General features: G+C 35.9%; 1 protein-coding gene across 2 annotated transcripts in view; it reads left to right on the forward strand.

The window, feature by feature from the left end:
- LOC144965479 (E3 ubiquitin-protein ligase MARCHF5-like) overlaps positions 1-15,488 on the forward strand; it is a 55,182-nt gene extending 39,694 nt beyond the window's left edge. For both annotated transcript variants that reach the window (XM_078900859.1, XM_078900858.1), the window contains 2 exons: positions 11,313-11,476; positions 12,359-15,488. In XM_078900859.1, coding sequence (XP_078756985.1) covers positions 11,313-11,476; positions 12,359-12,523 — 329 coding nt within the window. In that variant the 3' untranslated portion in view covers positions 12,524-15,488. The remainder of the gene's footprint in view (positions 1-11,312; positions 11,477-12,358) is intronic.
- The last annotated feature ends 662 nt before the right edge of the window (positions 15,489-16,150 follow it).

Genomic DNA, 16,150 nt, shown 5'->3' on the forward strand with positions numbered 1-16,150 from the left:
TAGGGACTGATCTTGGTATTGCGTAGGACCGCTTAAGTTGTTTTAATTTATGTTCGGAAATGTCATAGGTCATGGATTTTCCCGTCGAGTCATTTCCTGGCACACAAAGAGAGACCATTCTCTTAAGTATTTCTTTTCTTTTAAAATTATATTTCTTGGTTTTTGTAAAACTTTCATCGTCCCCATTCACCAGTTGGCCGTCCGACGATTCGGACGTATTTTATTCTCTATGCAAAGTTCAGCCGATGCTATTTTGCAAGAGTTTCACTTCAGTTTATTAAAATCAATTGTGATTTTAATTGTTACAGGCCTTGTGGTTGGTGGAATTATTCATTTGATTCAATCTTTCTGCTTATATCATGAGTGTATTAATACTAGTGATTTTCTAATTTAATAGTTTGTGCCAAGCACATGGGGCAGTGACTACGTGTGTTGAGAAGTTAATAGTGTCGTGATATGTGTAAAGGTGATTTAGTATAAGCATTATTTCTTTTGTTTTTCTATGGTCAAATATATATTGTTTTCTTTCCCATTCTAGTGGGCCTGTTGATTTGGGGCCGAAGCCAAAGAAACTATTTAATGAATTAACTCTAACCCTGTTGAATTTTGGGTGTAAGACCTTTCGTCTTTTTGATTTGTGGCCAAAGCCAGAACATTTAAATAGCCTTATCCTTGGCCGATGCCAGCGATATTATACCCATCTATGTAAATTCATAATTTCCGGCCAAAGCCGTGGACATTTTAGTTTTATTGTTATAAGGCCGACGCCTTAGATTCCAAGAACACTCTTTGAGTTTGGACATTACAAGTCGTGACATTATAGAGAAAGGACGACAGACTGCATCATCTCGACAAGGGGAAGAAGCCCTGACGTACCTGTGACGGACAGATCATATTTTTGTTCTATGTGTTCTGTAAAGGTAAGGGGCCCCACCTTCTTGTGAAATCTGTTTGTGACTAGTGTGTATACCTATTCATTTTTCACGTTCATTGTTACTGTCTAGTGAATTGAGTGATTGCCATCAAATGTGCGAATGAGAGAGAGAGAGAGAGAGAGAGAGAGAGAGAGAGAGAGAGAGAGAGAGAGAGAGAGAGAGAGAGAGAGTGAGTAATTTGCATCAATAAATATGAGATATGAAAATTTACTCATCATTCTTTGATTGTTAGTTTTTTGGGCTGGTCAATTTGTTCGACATTAGCAACCCTTTAAGGCCATTGACTGGGGCGGAGGTTCTGCAGACTACCGACTCACTCTTTGGCATTGTCACTTTGTGACAATGTCGTTGCAGTTGTTCTTGAGTTATTCCAACTTGAAGTATGTCAATTATTAAAAACAAGCACACTGTAAATTACGATGTATGTCAAAATTACCCTTTTCTACCGATGACGTCATAGCTCAGCTACCAAAGAGCGCACGTTGTTAACCTTATGCCAATTAAAACTTAAATAAATTCTGCACGTATGGCCAAAAAAAAAGCGTTTGATGAAATCGTACATAGCTTTGGAGTTATTCAAACCTGAAATGTATCAATGATTAAAAAAAACAACAAAAAACTGTATAACTTTGTAAAGCTCTGCTTTAATAGTTGTCTCCTTTTTTCTATGTCCTCTTTGTTCCCCCGAGCAATGGATGACCCAAGTCATTTTTCCACTAGTCGTCATGTCGTGTATTGGTTGTAAGATCTATTTTGTCTTTATTAAATTGAATATTGTATTTTTTCATGAAGTCTTGGATGTCTTTTACTTTAATAAAATCTGAACCAATGAAATCTGTTTCATCTGCGTATATATATAGCGCTATATAAGTTTTCAGCATTATTATATAATTTCTGGAGGGGGGGGGGGGGGGGGGGGGGCGTAAGGATGTTTTTAGAGTAGTTTCGGGGGGGGGGGGGGGGGGGGGGGGGGGGGGGGGGGTACATGTCTTGACGTGCTTCTCTTAGCATGTGTTCCACACACATTATGCAATGCCGGGCTCAAATTGTTCCCCCGAGGAGTCCCTGTGTTGCCAATGAAAGATTGAGCGTTTGTTGCTCCAATGATTTTGGATGACTAGATTAAAATAGATAAACTCCTACATATTCTGAGAAATCATAGAAGAAGACGAGATCCGCATAATCCAGTCCCTTCTTAGCAATTCTAAATTCGTGCAGTAAGAGTGCATCACTATAACTGCTATCGTATGGAAAACAGCAAGATATTTAATTAATAATAAAAGTTAGAGCTGACTGGAAACCCGCCTGTAAAGGCCTAAAGAATACATCCTTTGTCTAACATAGACTTAACTACAGTGATGCCGTACTTTGGAAAAAAAAACAACAACACGTGTATTCAAAACTTTGGCCAGAAAACTCGCCCTTCAAATAACGATCGATTAAAATGACCCTCGTCTTTACAGGTTTGAGAGTTTTAATTGATCGAGATTTAAGGGACGGGTTTCCTGGACATAATTTTAATACCTGTATTTCAGAGTACGACATATCACGGTAACTCTGTGGTCAAAAGTCACAATGTCCAATGTGATAATGGGGAAAGGGGTGGGTTTGTGTTAAGACAATGTCATCCTTTGAGACTAACGTCACACAGTGGATACGTCCTTGTTGTATGGTTTTACTCACTTTGCTTTTATTTCAGTTTGAGACCTCGCTTTCTCCGATGAAGACAATGCTCTTTGAAAGGTATCTTTTAAAAATATGGCCCATATTATGTCAATAGATTTAGGGGAGTCCCGACTTGTCTAAAAGAAACCTCTATCAAGTCTTTGGTTTAAGGGGTTTTGATAATATTTTTTTTAACATCATAGATTTATGAAGTAAGCTTTTTTTTCTCTTCCTTTTTTGTTTGTTTTTGTCTACCATCTACTCTGCGCGCCACAGCTCCTCGCTATAGCATTGTTTTAATTGTCCTATCAAATAACCACTTTCGGTGAATAAGGATAACGGGGTAAAAAGAATTAGCCACTTTGAACCATTGGTAATGTGAGCAAGAGGATAACCTTTTTTAAAATTTTTCCGACAAAGGGGTGAGCACCTAAGGAAACGATATCAACACTCTACAAATATGAAAGGGCACTTAGTTCATTATTTGATTGTGGGATATTGGGAGAATGAAATGCATCTTTTTAAAAATATGCTGGGCCTGTGATACCTGAAAATTCGCCATATAATTATGCGTATTTCATCATCGTCATCATCATCATCATCATCATCATCATCATCATCATCATCATCGTCATCATTATCATCATCATTATCATCATCATCATCAATATCACTTTGACCGCTGAAGATCACATCAACTCGAATCACGTGACCGCTGGCACCACCATAATTCCCACCTACGTCACACTTCTCATCCTCTTAGCGGTGTTAGGGGAAAAGCTGGATTGAAGGAATCATCATTATTCCCCACTCTTCTCAACGTCTCTTCTTACATGGGGTAATGCGTACTTCTCTTCCTTTCATTCATCATTCTGTTAAGAGTTAAGAGACATTCCTTCCGCCAAGCATCAAGTTACCCTTAGTAGAAAAGGGCCATTACGCGTGCAAAGAAAAATGGAACAAATTACCGTAACAAGCCTTTCTGCATGTATGATATAACTACGATTTATTCTCCTCTCTACCAAAGACTAATCAATGAATCCTTTTTGTCTTATATGATTGTGAGACGTTCATAACTCCCTGCTATTGTTACTCTTGTATTATATTTTAACGTGTACACTTAGTGATTCTGGTTTGGGGGTTAGACTTTCACTTAAGATTTAATTAGAAGTAGGCTAGCTTTTCATTCCATTTGCCATCCCATCTCTCTCTCTCTCTCTCTCTCTCTCTCTCTCTCTCTCTCTCCCTCTCTCTCTCTCTCTCTCTCTCTCTCTCTCTCTCTCTCTCTCTCTCTCTCTGACTCGTTACATTCTTATTATCTTTTTGTGTGTCTATTTGTGTGCCTTTACATATATTTTTCTATCAAATAATCTCTCTGAACTAGCTCCCTATTTATCTGCCAACTGAATTTACCAATTTAGCACACTTGTTAGACAAGCATAAATTTTAATATTAATGATCGTATATTATGTTTGCAAATACGTGCTCTTTATAAAACTTCATCATAAAACCGAGTTGCGTTATTTTTGTTTGTTTGTTGTTTGTTTGTTTGTTTGATTTTGTTTGTTATCCTTACCACCACCACCTAAATGACTTAACATTTTACTAAATTATAGAACCGTGAATTCATACGTTAGACTTAACACCCTTTATTAATAATCTAAATAAATCGGACGATGTTTGAAAGTGTATAATTATAATATAACTGATTATTAAAACTTTCAATTCATGGTAAGATATTTTAAAATATTTAGAAAGTATTTTTAAAACTCCCAAGTTATTTATTTTCTTTTTTCGGATGGCACACACTTGTGTTCATTATTTTTCCAATCAGACGGTTTACTATGTCATGAAATGATACCTACACAGATCATTATGACTGTAACAATGAACCAGGAGAGTTAGTTTATTGTAAATTCATAAAATAATTATATATGATATTAAAAAAACAACCCCCAAAAAACATACAAGAAAACAAACAAGTAATTACTGAAATTACAACATCCCCAAAAAATGCAACGGCTCTGATATTTCCTCGCTTACCTACCAATCTAGCTTCTATTTCGTTCGCCCAAGACTCCTTGATGTCTATTATGTTGAACTCCTCCGTGTGGAATTTCGAAGGGGGTTTCAGTGTCCTTTCCTGGCCTTTGGAGAGCGTGTTTGGAAAAAAAATTGAAATTTTAAATGTATGATTTCAAGAATAGTTGTACTATACCCTTCATGTGCACACCCATTTTATTTGTTATCAAAATGCATTATTTTGTGCACCGCTTGGTTCTCGAATTTTACGATCTGACATTAACACCGTGTTCAGTGTATGCAAACCGGATGAGTGCGGAGAAAAAAAAGTATTTCCTTATTATTATTATTATTATTATTATTATTATTATTATTATTATTATTATTATTATTATTATTATTATTATTATTATTATTATTATTATTATTATTATTATTATCATTATTATTATTATTATTATTATTATTATTATTATTATTATTATTATTATTATATTATTATTATTATTATTATCATTATTATTATTATTATTATTATTATTATTGATTAATTAATTAATTAATTAATTTATTTATTTTATTTCATTTTTTAAAATTAATTAATTTTTTTCTTTATTTTTTTAAAACGAAGAATAATAGATTTTTGCTACCCTAGTAAAATCAGGTTTTCTCCAAAACGAGATAGCTATAATAATATTGCTTCTAAGTCCATTTTTGTGTGGAAGACTTAAAACGATTAAATTGAGAAGAGAGGTTAGGGGAGGGTGGGGGTGTAGGAAGGGAGTACGTATTCCGGTGGAGGATGCAGTTAAATCATAGATGGCATGATGGGCAACGAAGAGGAATTTCCCTTGGGTAGATCAGCTGTTTTTACTGTGTCATACCGGAAGTGGCTCTTTTCGTTTGATGAATAGGACAGGGATGTAAATCTTTCAGAATTTTTCTGAATTCAGATTATTTCAATTTAGAGGGGGGGGGGGGGGGGGGGGGGACGGTTCAGAATAAAATATATAAAAGTAATAAAATAATTTATTTTTGAAAAACCTTCTTATTAAATACTACAACAATATAGAATGGTGCATATAGGCCCAGACATGGCAAGCACTTTCTGTATACACAGAAACACTCCACTAACTGTTTTGAACGGAAGTGGTTATTTCCACTACAAACGCAAGTCTTCGTTATTCATAGGCCATGAATTCAGACAGAAAATTTCTGAACTGATTCTGAACTACATAGCAGTTATAGAGGTCCTTCAGAAAAAAAATTTTTTGAAATTTTGTTCTGTAAATAGCCACCGTGGCTACATAACGAACTCAGTGTAGAAACATCATCACAACAATCTATAGGTGTTTATTGGAGTGTGGCGGACTTTGTAAATTTCTTCTTGGTTTAAACCCGAAGCTAAGTTGATCATTTTAGAAAATTGTTGTTTTTTTACTGTTGCATATGTTTGTTTTTATTTGATGTTGCACTGATTTCTCCTGTTTTGACTTAGAATTCTCAGTTCACTCAAGTTCTCATTCTCATATTCCTGACTAAACTAAGTTAGATAAGTAACTGTGGTCGTTGTAGTGTAGTTGTAGAGGCAGACAAGTCATGAGATTACTTTGCTGTAGTAATGACCCTTCATCCAGATCAGATCTGTCATTAGCTTTCTTCATTAGTGCTGGGCTATCCATCCTTCTCCATTCATTTACATTGTTACTTTTGCATATGTTTGTTTAATTTTATGTTGCATCATTGATTGGAGATTCTGATTCATAGAATTAGAATAGATTTTGGCCATCCAATCACTTATTAGTAGAGTTAGGCTTAGGAGACGAAGCTTACAATATAATCAATTGGACATCAGGTTATTTTTTAACTGAGATTTATCAACCTTTGTTATATTTATATGTTCATCAGTTTTCTTCGCTTCCTCTTTGTAGTTATAAATAGACTATGAGAAATACATACACAACCATTTCCTTTTATTTGAACCATTAATTTTGTAAAAGGCAGTGTGCGAGTTGGTTTCCGAATTTTTTGTCATTTGCCATTTACATCCCTGATAGGAATATCAGCTCTATCAATACACTCTTGTCTGGTGATTAGTTAAGCGAGGCCCTATCTTTCGCTATTTATCTTCGTCTCGATTCAAAATTAATTAATTCAACAGACGGGGCTATTGACTTATATTTACAAAACCATCACGATTCATACATGTTACGTTTATATACTTGCGATCAAAAGAAAGTATACACATTTGAAATCGTCGTTACTTTTTTATCCGTTGACGTAGGCTAATGATTTTCCACTGAGTTGTTTACCATTAGCCTTTCTGTGTACCGATAGTCGATGTTTGTTTTTTTTAAACCTGAAATTCGCTCACCACGTCGCGCACGTGCTAAAGTAACCTTACTGTGGACAGGAAGTGTGTAGATTAATTTTTTTGTCATCCGTTTCTTCTTGAACTATTTTCAAGGCAGGAAAACAATACAAAATACCATCCATTAATCTACGCGATGACTGTAGATTACGTTGTTACCGAAGATCACACGAGCGATTTCACGATTCTTGTGTCTTGGAATAGCCAAACAGAGATATGGACAAGTGATGGTGTGGGATGGAATAAGCAGAGACTATAGGACACCTCTAGTCCAAGTAAATGCGTCCCTAACCGGTGCAAGGTACATCCAGCACATTTTACAAACCCCATGTTATTCCATTTTTTCATGAACATCCTAAATTTTAACTTCAACACGACAATGCACCACCCCACCGAGCTATTGTAACAAGTGATTTTATAGCAGCAAATAATGTGAACGTTATCAGCCCGTGGTCTGCAATATTCCCCGATCTAAATCCGATAGAACATGTAAGGAACATAATCGGCGGCCAAGTTCGTTCATTAGACCCAAAAATTGAGCAACTGTTCCACGCCATAAGAACAGCTTGGGATAACATCCCTCAACACCAGCTGGCCAGATTGACCAATTCCATGCGTAGGAGATGCAATGCTGTGATTAGAGCGAACGGAGGACATATCCGTTACTGATTGAATTAGATTCACCTCCACTTCAAATGAAATGAACGCAAGTAATTTTATTAAAATGTCATTGTTTGTCAAAATTATACTGTATGTTTTGACTTGTTACTTCCCTTTTTGAAGATCATGTTTTAAAAAATCTATGTTGCATACAAGATAACCATAAACGTTACAAATTCTAACAAAATGAAAGATAAATGATAGTACTATGATTACACATAGGTTTTAAATAAACCAGAACAATATTTCATACTAATTTTGTAGGTAAAACAAGTGTATACTTTCTTTTGATCACTAGTATTAGTATATTCAACAATCGAGCTGCGAATGATAGCAGTCACCGTTTTCATCCATAAGATCAAACAAGGGAAGTGATAATCATTGTTTCTTGTTAAAATATCAGTATCGCTGCTAGATCGTATCTTATTTATATTGATAATTTCTTATATCACCCAACACTAGTGTAAAACAAGCCGGAAGTAACTTCGGAACTGTTGGTTGTAAACAGCTTGTTTTTATTTGCTATAAAATAAATACTTTGTTATTTCGAAACAAAAACTTTTTTTTTCCCCGTGAGAATTATTATTTGGAAAAACCATACCTATCATACAAATAAGTTTGAAATGAAACTTTTAAAATTGATTTGCCTAAAAGTCTGAAGAAAAAGGGGTCCGTCTGCCGTTCCACAGGAATGTTTAAATCTGGTTTTAAACTAATTTAGCGTTTATAAGGGAAAAGTAGTGTGAATTTTATAACTTAACCATTATCATTGAGATAAAGATGTATACCATAGCAACTCTTATGATTGCAAAAAGAGATATCTAAGGTAAACACTTCAGATTTAGACCCAGTTATCAAATTAAAGTGGAAATGGCTCTTGCATGGCGGAAGTCATCGTATTTTAACCAACGAAAAGGGGACCACACCACTTTGTTTAGAGTCATTTCCTTTAACGTCCATGGGTTAAATTGATTGGTCTAAGGGAGTTAATACGCTAAAAATGAATTCTTCCCAAGGGAGACAATGGGGGAAATTGAGTCAGGAACGCAATCAAGCAATCTACCTTTGAGGCGTAACCGCTGCCTCAGTACAGTGATTAGTTTCTGCCTGTGCTCTCGTCTTATGCAATATAATATAATTCCACTCTTTTATTGAGGAAACGACTGTAGCTCGTTTTATTAACTTGTGGCCATTTTCCTATGTCCTGTTGTTGCTATTATCTAATTTGCGATGGAAGCTACTTCGTGCTCATAAACATTTCCGTCTCCCCACCCTACCCCACCAAAATCCTTTCCTTTTATGCGACAACCTGAACTTATTACCGAATGGGAATGAAACTAGTGTAAATTCATGGTGCGACAATTGCTTTTGTGTTAAATCATCAAAGGTTCAAATCCGAATTATGAAAATTTTAAATGGCTTTAAATATGTACTTCATTGAAACATCATTATCATTATATTCATAGAAATTGCTTTTCTTTTCAAAGTGGAAAAGTGGTGGAGGAGGTGGTGGAGACGGCGAGATATTCCCTAAACAGCCATGTAAAATAATTGGAATCTTGAATTTCAAATTAAAATACATAGGTCTACATAAATTCTGAAGTTAAAAATCAAGAACAATTGATGCCATTTATATTTATATGTTAAAGTTGCCATTTCTTTCCATCATTGATTTGAAAAGGAAATTATAAATATTATTATCGTTATCATCATCATCATCATCGTCGTCGTCATTATTTCTTAATTTTTTTTCTGCTTATTTTTAAATCATATAATATTACTGAGCGTCAACTTCAATATTTTAATATAATTCCAGGATTTTATAGTTTTTAAATTTCCCATATGTTCTTCACGCATGATAACATTAATGGCCAAGTCGGTAGTTTAATTCGTCTTATAACATAAGCATAACCATTGACATCAATAGCATACTTCGGCGGCTTTGGGTGGAAATCCACTCAGCGTGTGGAAACATATTTTCCTTATCTACAAGTCATGATTGAATTTATGGCTGCAAGCACTGTGATAAATAAACAATTTTGTTTATAAAGTTGTCTTTAAGAGCCAACAGTTTATCCCAGTTTCTACAATGTGGTACGAACAGTAATATATGCTTGCCATCCTTTGGAGGAAGACTTTCAAAGCTGGGTTGAAATGAATTTGGAGGTGTAGCCTACTACTACTACTACTACTACCACCACCACCACCACCACCACCACCACCACCACCACCACCACCACCACCACCACCACCACCCACCACCACCACCACCACCCACCACCACCACCACCACCACCACCACCACACCACCACCACCACCCACACCACCACCACCACCACCACCACCACCACCACACCACCACCACCCACCACCACCACCACACCACCACCACCACCACCACCACCACCACCACACCACCACCACCACCACCACCACCACCACCACCACCACCACCACCCACCACCACCACCACCACCACCACCACCACCACCACCACCACCACCACCACCACCACCACCACCACCACCACCACCACCACCACCACCACCACCACCACCACCACCACCACACCACCACCACCACCACCACACCACCACCACCACCACCACCACCACCACCACCACCACCACCACCACCACCACCACCACCACCACCACCACCACCACCACACCACCACCACCACCACCACCACCACCACCACCACACCACCACCACCACCACCACCACCACCACCACCACCACCACCACCCACCACCACCACCACCACCACCACCACCACCACCACCACCACCACCACCACCACCACCCCACCACCACCACCACCACCACCACCCACCACCACCACCACCACCACCACACACCACCACCACCACCACCACCCAACCACCACCACCACCACCACACCACCACCACCACCACCACCACACACCACCACCACCACCACCACCACCCACCACCACCACCACCACCACCACACCACCACCACCACCACCACCACCACCACCACCACCACCACCACCACCACCACCACCACCACCACCACCACCACCACCACCACCACCACCACCACCACCACCACCACCACCACCACCACTTTGGCCTCGTCAGATTATTAAGTACTTTCAAGAGAAACCAAAAAGCGTGCTAACCCGAGCGGGCCGAAATCCATTCTCATGGGAGTTAACCAATACATACCCTGTTTTTCAATTATCAGTTCCTGCCTTAATTTTATCTTATCTCCCCCTCCTCCCCCCCCCCCCCCCCCCCTCGATTTTATACAGGGCAGAAAAAGGCATTAAGACAAAGATATGGGGAAATAATTGAGGCCAGTATATTGTCTACAAAGAGTAGGTAGTCTATAGGTGTCCGTGTGCTGAACCCATCACATCCAAACCGAACTCTTTCATATTAATGCGTTGACGATTTCTAGACATAGACATCTTGGGTTTGGGTCTGAGTCATTTGACTTATTACAAAATGTATTATTATTAATAATAATAATAATAATAATAATAATAATAATAATAATAATAATAATAATAATAATAATAATAATAATAATAATAATAATAATAATAATATTGTCACGCAGAATTCCAGCACTGTATTGAATTAATGTAATTATTTTGTTCTTGTCTCTTTTTTCTTTTCTTCCCAGAGCATTCTCGCCTTTCCAGAGTTCCAGCAGACACGGTGACACTGACAGACCCTGTATCGGCCACACGGGTGTTGTGTGGAGCTCTCATCATGCCCACAATTGCCACCATTGTGGGAAAACTCATGTTTGGATTGGTGCAATCCAACTTTCAACGAACCTTACTGGTATGCGGCTATATTCATCAAGGCAGTATTAGACACCTGGTTGCATCAAGAATTTAGATTTATTAGAACCATAATTGAAATTTCTCTCTATGTAGAGGTCTTCCATTAGAAAAAAACCCCAAGAAACTTGAGCATTATATAGCGCAATATCCACTAAACGTGCTCAAAGCACTTTACAAAGAGGCCTGAACAACAGCAACACGCAACATGTTGAATGAGACATGATGTCTGTTAGGCGATGTTACAATTTTTTTTTTATATACACAATACTTAACAGCCAGGTACTCCTTTTACACATGCGTACGATGGGAGAGTAAAATGTTTTTATCCCTATTTTCTTTTCTTTTCTTTTCAAAATAACATAACAGCATAACAAGTGGGATTTTGTACATTGAGAATTACTCTTTTCAATTAAACATAGTGGTGAAAGTCCGCCAGGGAGAGGGGATAGGAAGTGTACGATGGCCAAAAGACTATTGTGAACATTGATTAGATTTAAAAGAATACTGACCATTGCTATAAACAAATAAACCTGTTTTAGTGTAATAGATTAGAAGACTTCTATGAATGAGGAGGAGATTTTTATTAAAAGGCTTAGTTTACCTCAAGAACAATTATGGTCGGTAGGCTTGTATAATTTATTACAATACAAATTTTAAAAAATCTCCTCATGTAATTTCAATTATAACTCATGAATTTTCAAAATATGAGATTTGTGCTTTAAGACCATCTAGATTCTGCTAATAATTGAGAAATGAATTAAAGCGCAGTATCTGTTAGTTTTTATTGTTTTGTTTTGCTTGTTGTTTTTTTGTTTTGTTTTTTTTTTGTTTTTTTTTTGTTTTGTTTTGTTTCAATGTGATTTTTTTTTTTAATCATCAGGGAGGTATAGCCTTTATTGCTATCAAAGGAGTAATGAAGATTTACTACAAGCAGCAACAATTCCTTCGTCAGGCTAACAGGATCATTTGTGATTTTGAAGAACCAGAAGACCAACAAGCATCACGAGCATCCCATTCTAACTCACAGACAGAGGCAGAAAGCTAACGGCAATCGCCGTCTTTTTATCAGCCACTGGGGCAGTATTTTATTTTCATATGTCAATAACTAGTTTTGTTGTTTTAATGGTTTTTGAATCAGGGGACTGTTTATTACTACAGGTTTTGTATCATAGTAACGATTCACATACTGTTACATAATCGGTTTTGTTTTTTGTTTTTTTTTTCACATTTGAACTCAATGTTTGATGAAATAGCATTTTAAAAAATAAATAAATTAAAAAAATAATAATAATAATAATTAAAAAAAAAAAAAAAAAAAAAAAAAAAATAATAATAATAATAATAATAATAATAATAGCATTTGATAGCCAAATGTAAATTAAGTTTTTTTTCTTGGGTATTTAGATATTATCAATATTACAGTCTGCCTAATTTCCTGATGAGTCTCATCTATCTTCTTAAATCCATTGCTCCTATTGCAACTTGCTCTGGAGGGAGCTGATTTCGTCTGTCCAGATTTTGAATGATTTCTAGAGAGGTGGACAGTTATATGTGAGTGTATGTTTTATTATTTTTTATTGTGACCGATGATATTAATTCTTGTTGAAAGACTTTTTGATTTTGTTTGGGTGTGTGTGGGACATCATTTGAATTTGTCACCACCCCTCCCTCCCCCACCCCACCCCTCCCAGTTAACAAGGGATATGGAACAGGCATAGGTATTAGATTTTGTGTTGTTTCATGCTAGGCTTGCTGTAATATTGCTGTCGGTTGTATTCTCCATTCTTACCTTGCTGTAGTTGTCTTTGTCTAATCCTCTTCTTTTTTTTTTTTTCTTTTTTTTTTGCGTCGTGTTACAGGCACTACTGAACATTCTAACGGTTGTGTGTGTCATGTATTCTTCTTTTTCATTGATGCTGGTGTAATCTAAAACAATTTGCAAATGTAATTTAAATTTTACAAGATTCTATACCATATATTTATTATTTGTTATTGTAAATTAAATATCTAGATTGGAGGTACATGCTAAACACTTCGTATCAAAGAAAACTTGGACTAAGTCTGAAATCTTTTTATTTAAAGACATTATTTTTCCAGATCATTTACTTATAGACACCCCTCTAAAGAGAATTTAAAATCTGTTAGTTCCCTCTCCCAAGTGAATCAACACATTCAGTCCTTTTCCCCCAAGTATGATAAGGTTATAGAATTCCCTCCCCGGCAACTTGAGAAATTCTGACAGTTATGAAAAATTTACCAATCGGTTAGAAAACATTTCTGTCGCAGGATGACATAATTCTTGTGATACACAGACATAGCTGACATCATCCCGCACCGCATAAATGCTGCGTCTATCTTCAGTAATGAAACTGCAACAGTATGGATTGGATTGGATTGGATTCTACCATGTGCTAGCTTACTTACTTACTTACTATCCAGCATCATCCTCTTTGACGTTGGCTGCCCGCACTCTTCGATGACAAATGTCTGCCCATTCCTCCCGTCTGTTGACGGTATCGTATAACTTATAACTGTGCTTATTTGCTAGTACTAGCATCTAAATAGGACAATTGCAAATTGCTTTATTCTGAGACAGAGAATATCTCCATTCCTGTCTCTTATTTTTTAAATATTTTCTTTGTCCTATATTTTTCGTCTTCTTGACTTTTTGCCCCCAGGAATTATTTAGATCTGAACAAATGTGTATGAAAGGTGCCAGACAAAGCAAGAATGAAAGATACGAGGACAAAACCATCCCAAAAATTCAGTCTACCTTGACTACCGGCAACTTTCATACACACTTGTCCAGATCTTTATCTTACACCAATGCGTGATCCCTACTTTCTGAATTATTCTTGGTCACTGACTTTTGCACAAATGATAACAGTCAGATTTTTATATGTATACGTACTTCTTTGTTGTGGGAGTGAGAAATGTTTTTTTTAAAAAGTGAATCATCTATCCTCTTTACATAGAGTATTAATATGCTATGTTATGCATTTGAGTATAATATCTCTTTTGGCATTTATACAAACATTGCTGCTGACACCTGCTTTGTCTTACCCTCTCTGGTGTTTCTTAGACCTGTAATGAAGAAAGCTGTCCTATCAATCACTACTATGGCCTACAGCGTTGCCGGCGCTTTTCATCTTCTAAGAGCAAATATTAAGAACATTTTCCCACCTATCATGATTATATTGCTAAGAAACTTATAGAAACATGACCTTCCCTTCCCTTGATTATAAAGGAAATAGGAAAGAAAAATGCATTGACCGTAACAGTTGTACAGGATATTTTTCAAACAAGTTTATTTTCCTGGTTTTGCAAATGGAAGCAAATATCTGTGATATGAATTATGAATAGATTTTACAGGTGGTAGTTTGAGTAACCTAGAATATTTGTGGATGATATGTCTACGCTTTTTTTCCTCTTTATGCTTTAACAATTGGAATTATGAAAATATGCCATTTTTGTCTCATATCGGTCTACAACGTAGTTTGTCATACAGATTAACATGTTCACCCTTACCAATTAAGTAAAGCATTTTGGTTCGAAGTTGGCTTTTAAGAAAATGAAAATTATATGTCAAATTATGTTTTATTATTATACGGCTGTTTTGACAAATTAGTAGCAAGGGGTAGTGAACATTTTATTTAACTATTTGTCTTGTTTAGCCTGGTGTTGACAATTGAAACCACTCATAAGATAACTGCGCATTTTGCTAAATGTAATTATAATTACAGGCTCTTTGAGCTTTCCAGAACAATAAAAAACAACGGATAATGTGAAGTTGTTGCAGTTCGATACAAAAAGAATTCATTATTATCAATACATGCCACATTATGTATGGTTGATCCATTTTCTTGACTTGAATTATGCCATTATGGATTTTAATATTACACCTAAGAAAACAAACAAACTATAAAATAAAACTGTGTATGGGAATGTAACCCCTGTAAATAATAAAACACATCTATTTGTTACAAATAAAACTCCTAAACATCATTGCCGATACAGTTTTTTTCTTTTTGTTTTTGTTTTCTTCCTTTATTATTATTATTATTATTATTATTATTATTATTATTATTATTATTATTATTATTATTATTATTATTATTATTATTATTGTTATTTTATTATTATTATTATTATTATTATTATTATATTATTATTTATTATTATTATTATTATTATTATTATTATTATTATTATTAATATTATTATTATTATTATTATTATTATTATTATTATTATTATTATTATTATTATTATTATTATTATTATTTTTATTTTGTTTTTTAAAAATTACTTTTTACTGAAAAAATGCCAAAATCCGGATCGTGTTTTGCGGGGTCTGCGACAAACGAGATGCAAGTGCTAGGTCATGATGCAAGTTATTGATAGGCCGTAATAATTTGGGTAATCCTTTTTGGTGGGAATCTAGTGTTATATTTTCATTTGACTTTTTTAATGGTCTCTGATCAGGCACACAGATCGATTGCTCTGGAGATCTGGTTTTGTTGTCTTGCTGAACTTGTCCTCTCTTGGCGCCAAATTTTGATCTGCAACTCATAGTGTCATCAAGACTATACTATAAAATTATACAAACAAGACAAACTTGGCCACTCTTTCCGTTTGTAAAATATTGTTAAAATTGTTATGTGCAGGCATA

Source organism: Berghia stephanieae, chromosome 2 (genome assembly GCF_034508935.2).
Source record: "Berghia stephanieae isolate SIO BIC M18660-M18661 chromosome 2, UCSD_Bste_1.3, whole genome shotgun sequence".
In the NCBI taxonomy this organism is placed as follows: domain Eukaryota; kingdom Metazoa; phylum Mollusca; class Gastropoda; order Nudibranchia; family Aeolidiidae; genus Berghia; species Berghia stephanieae.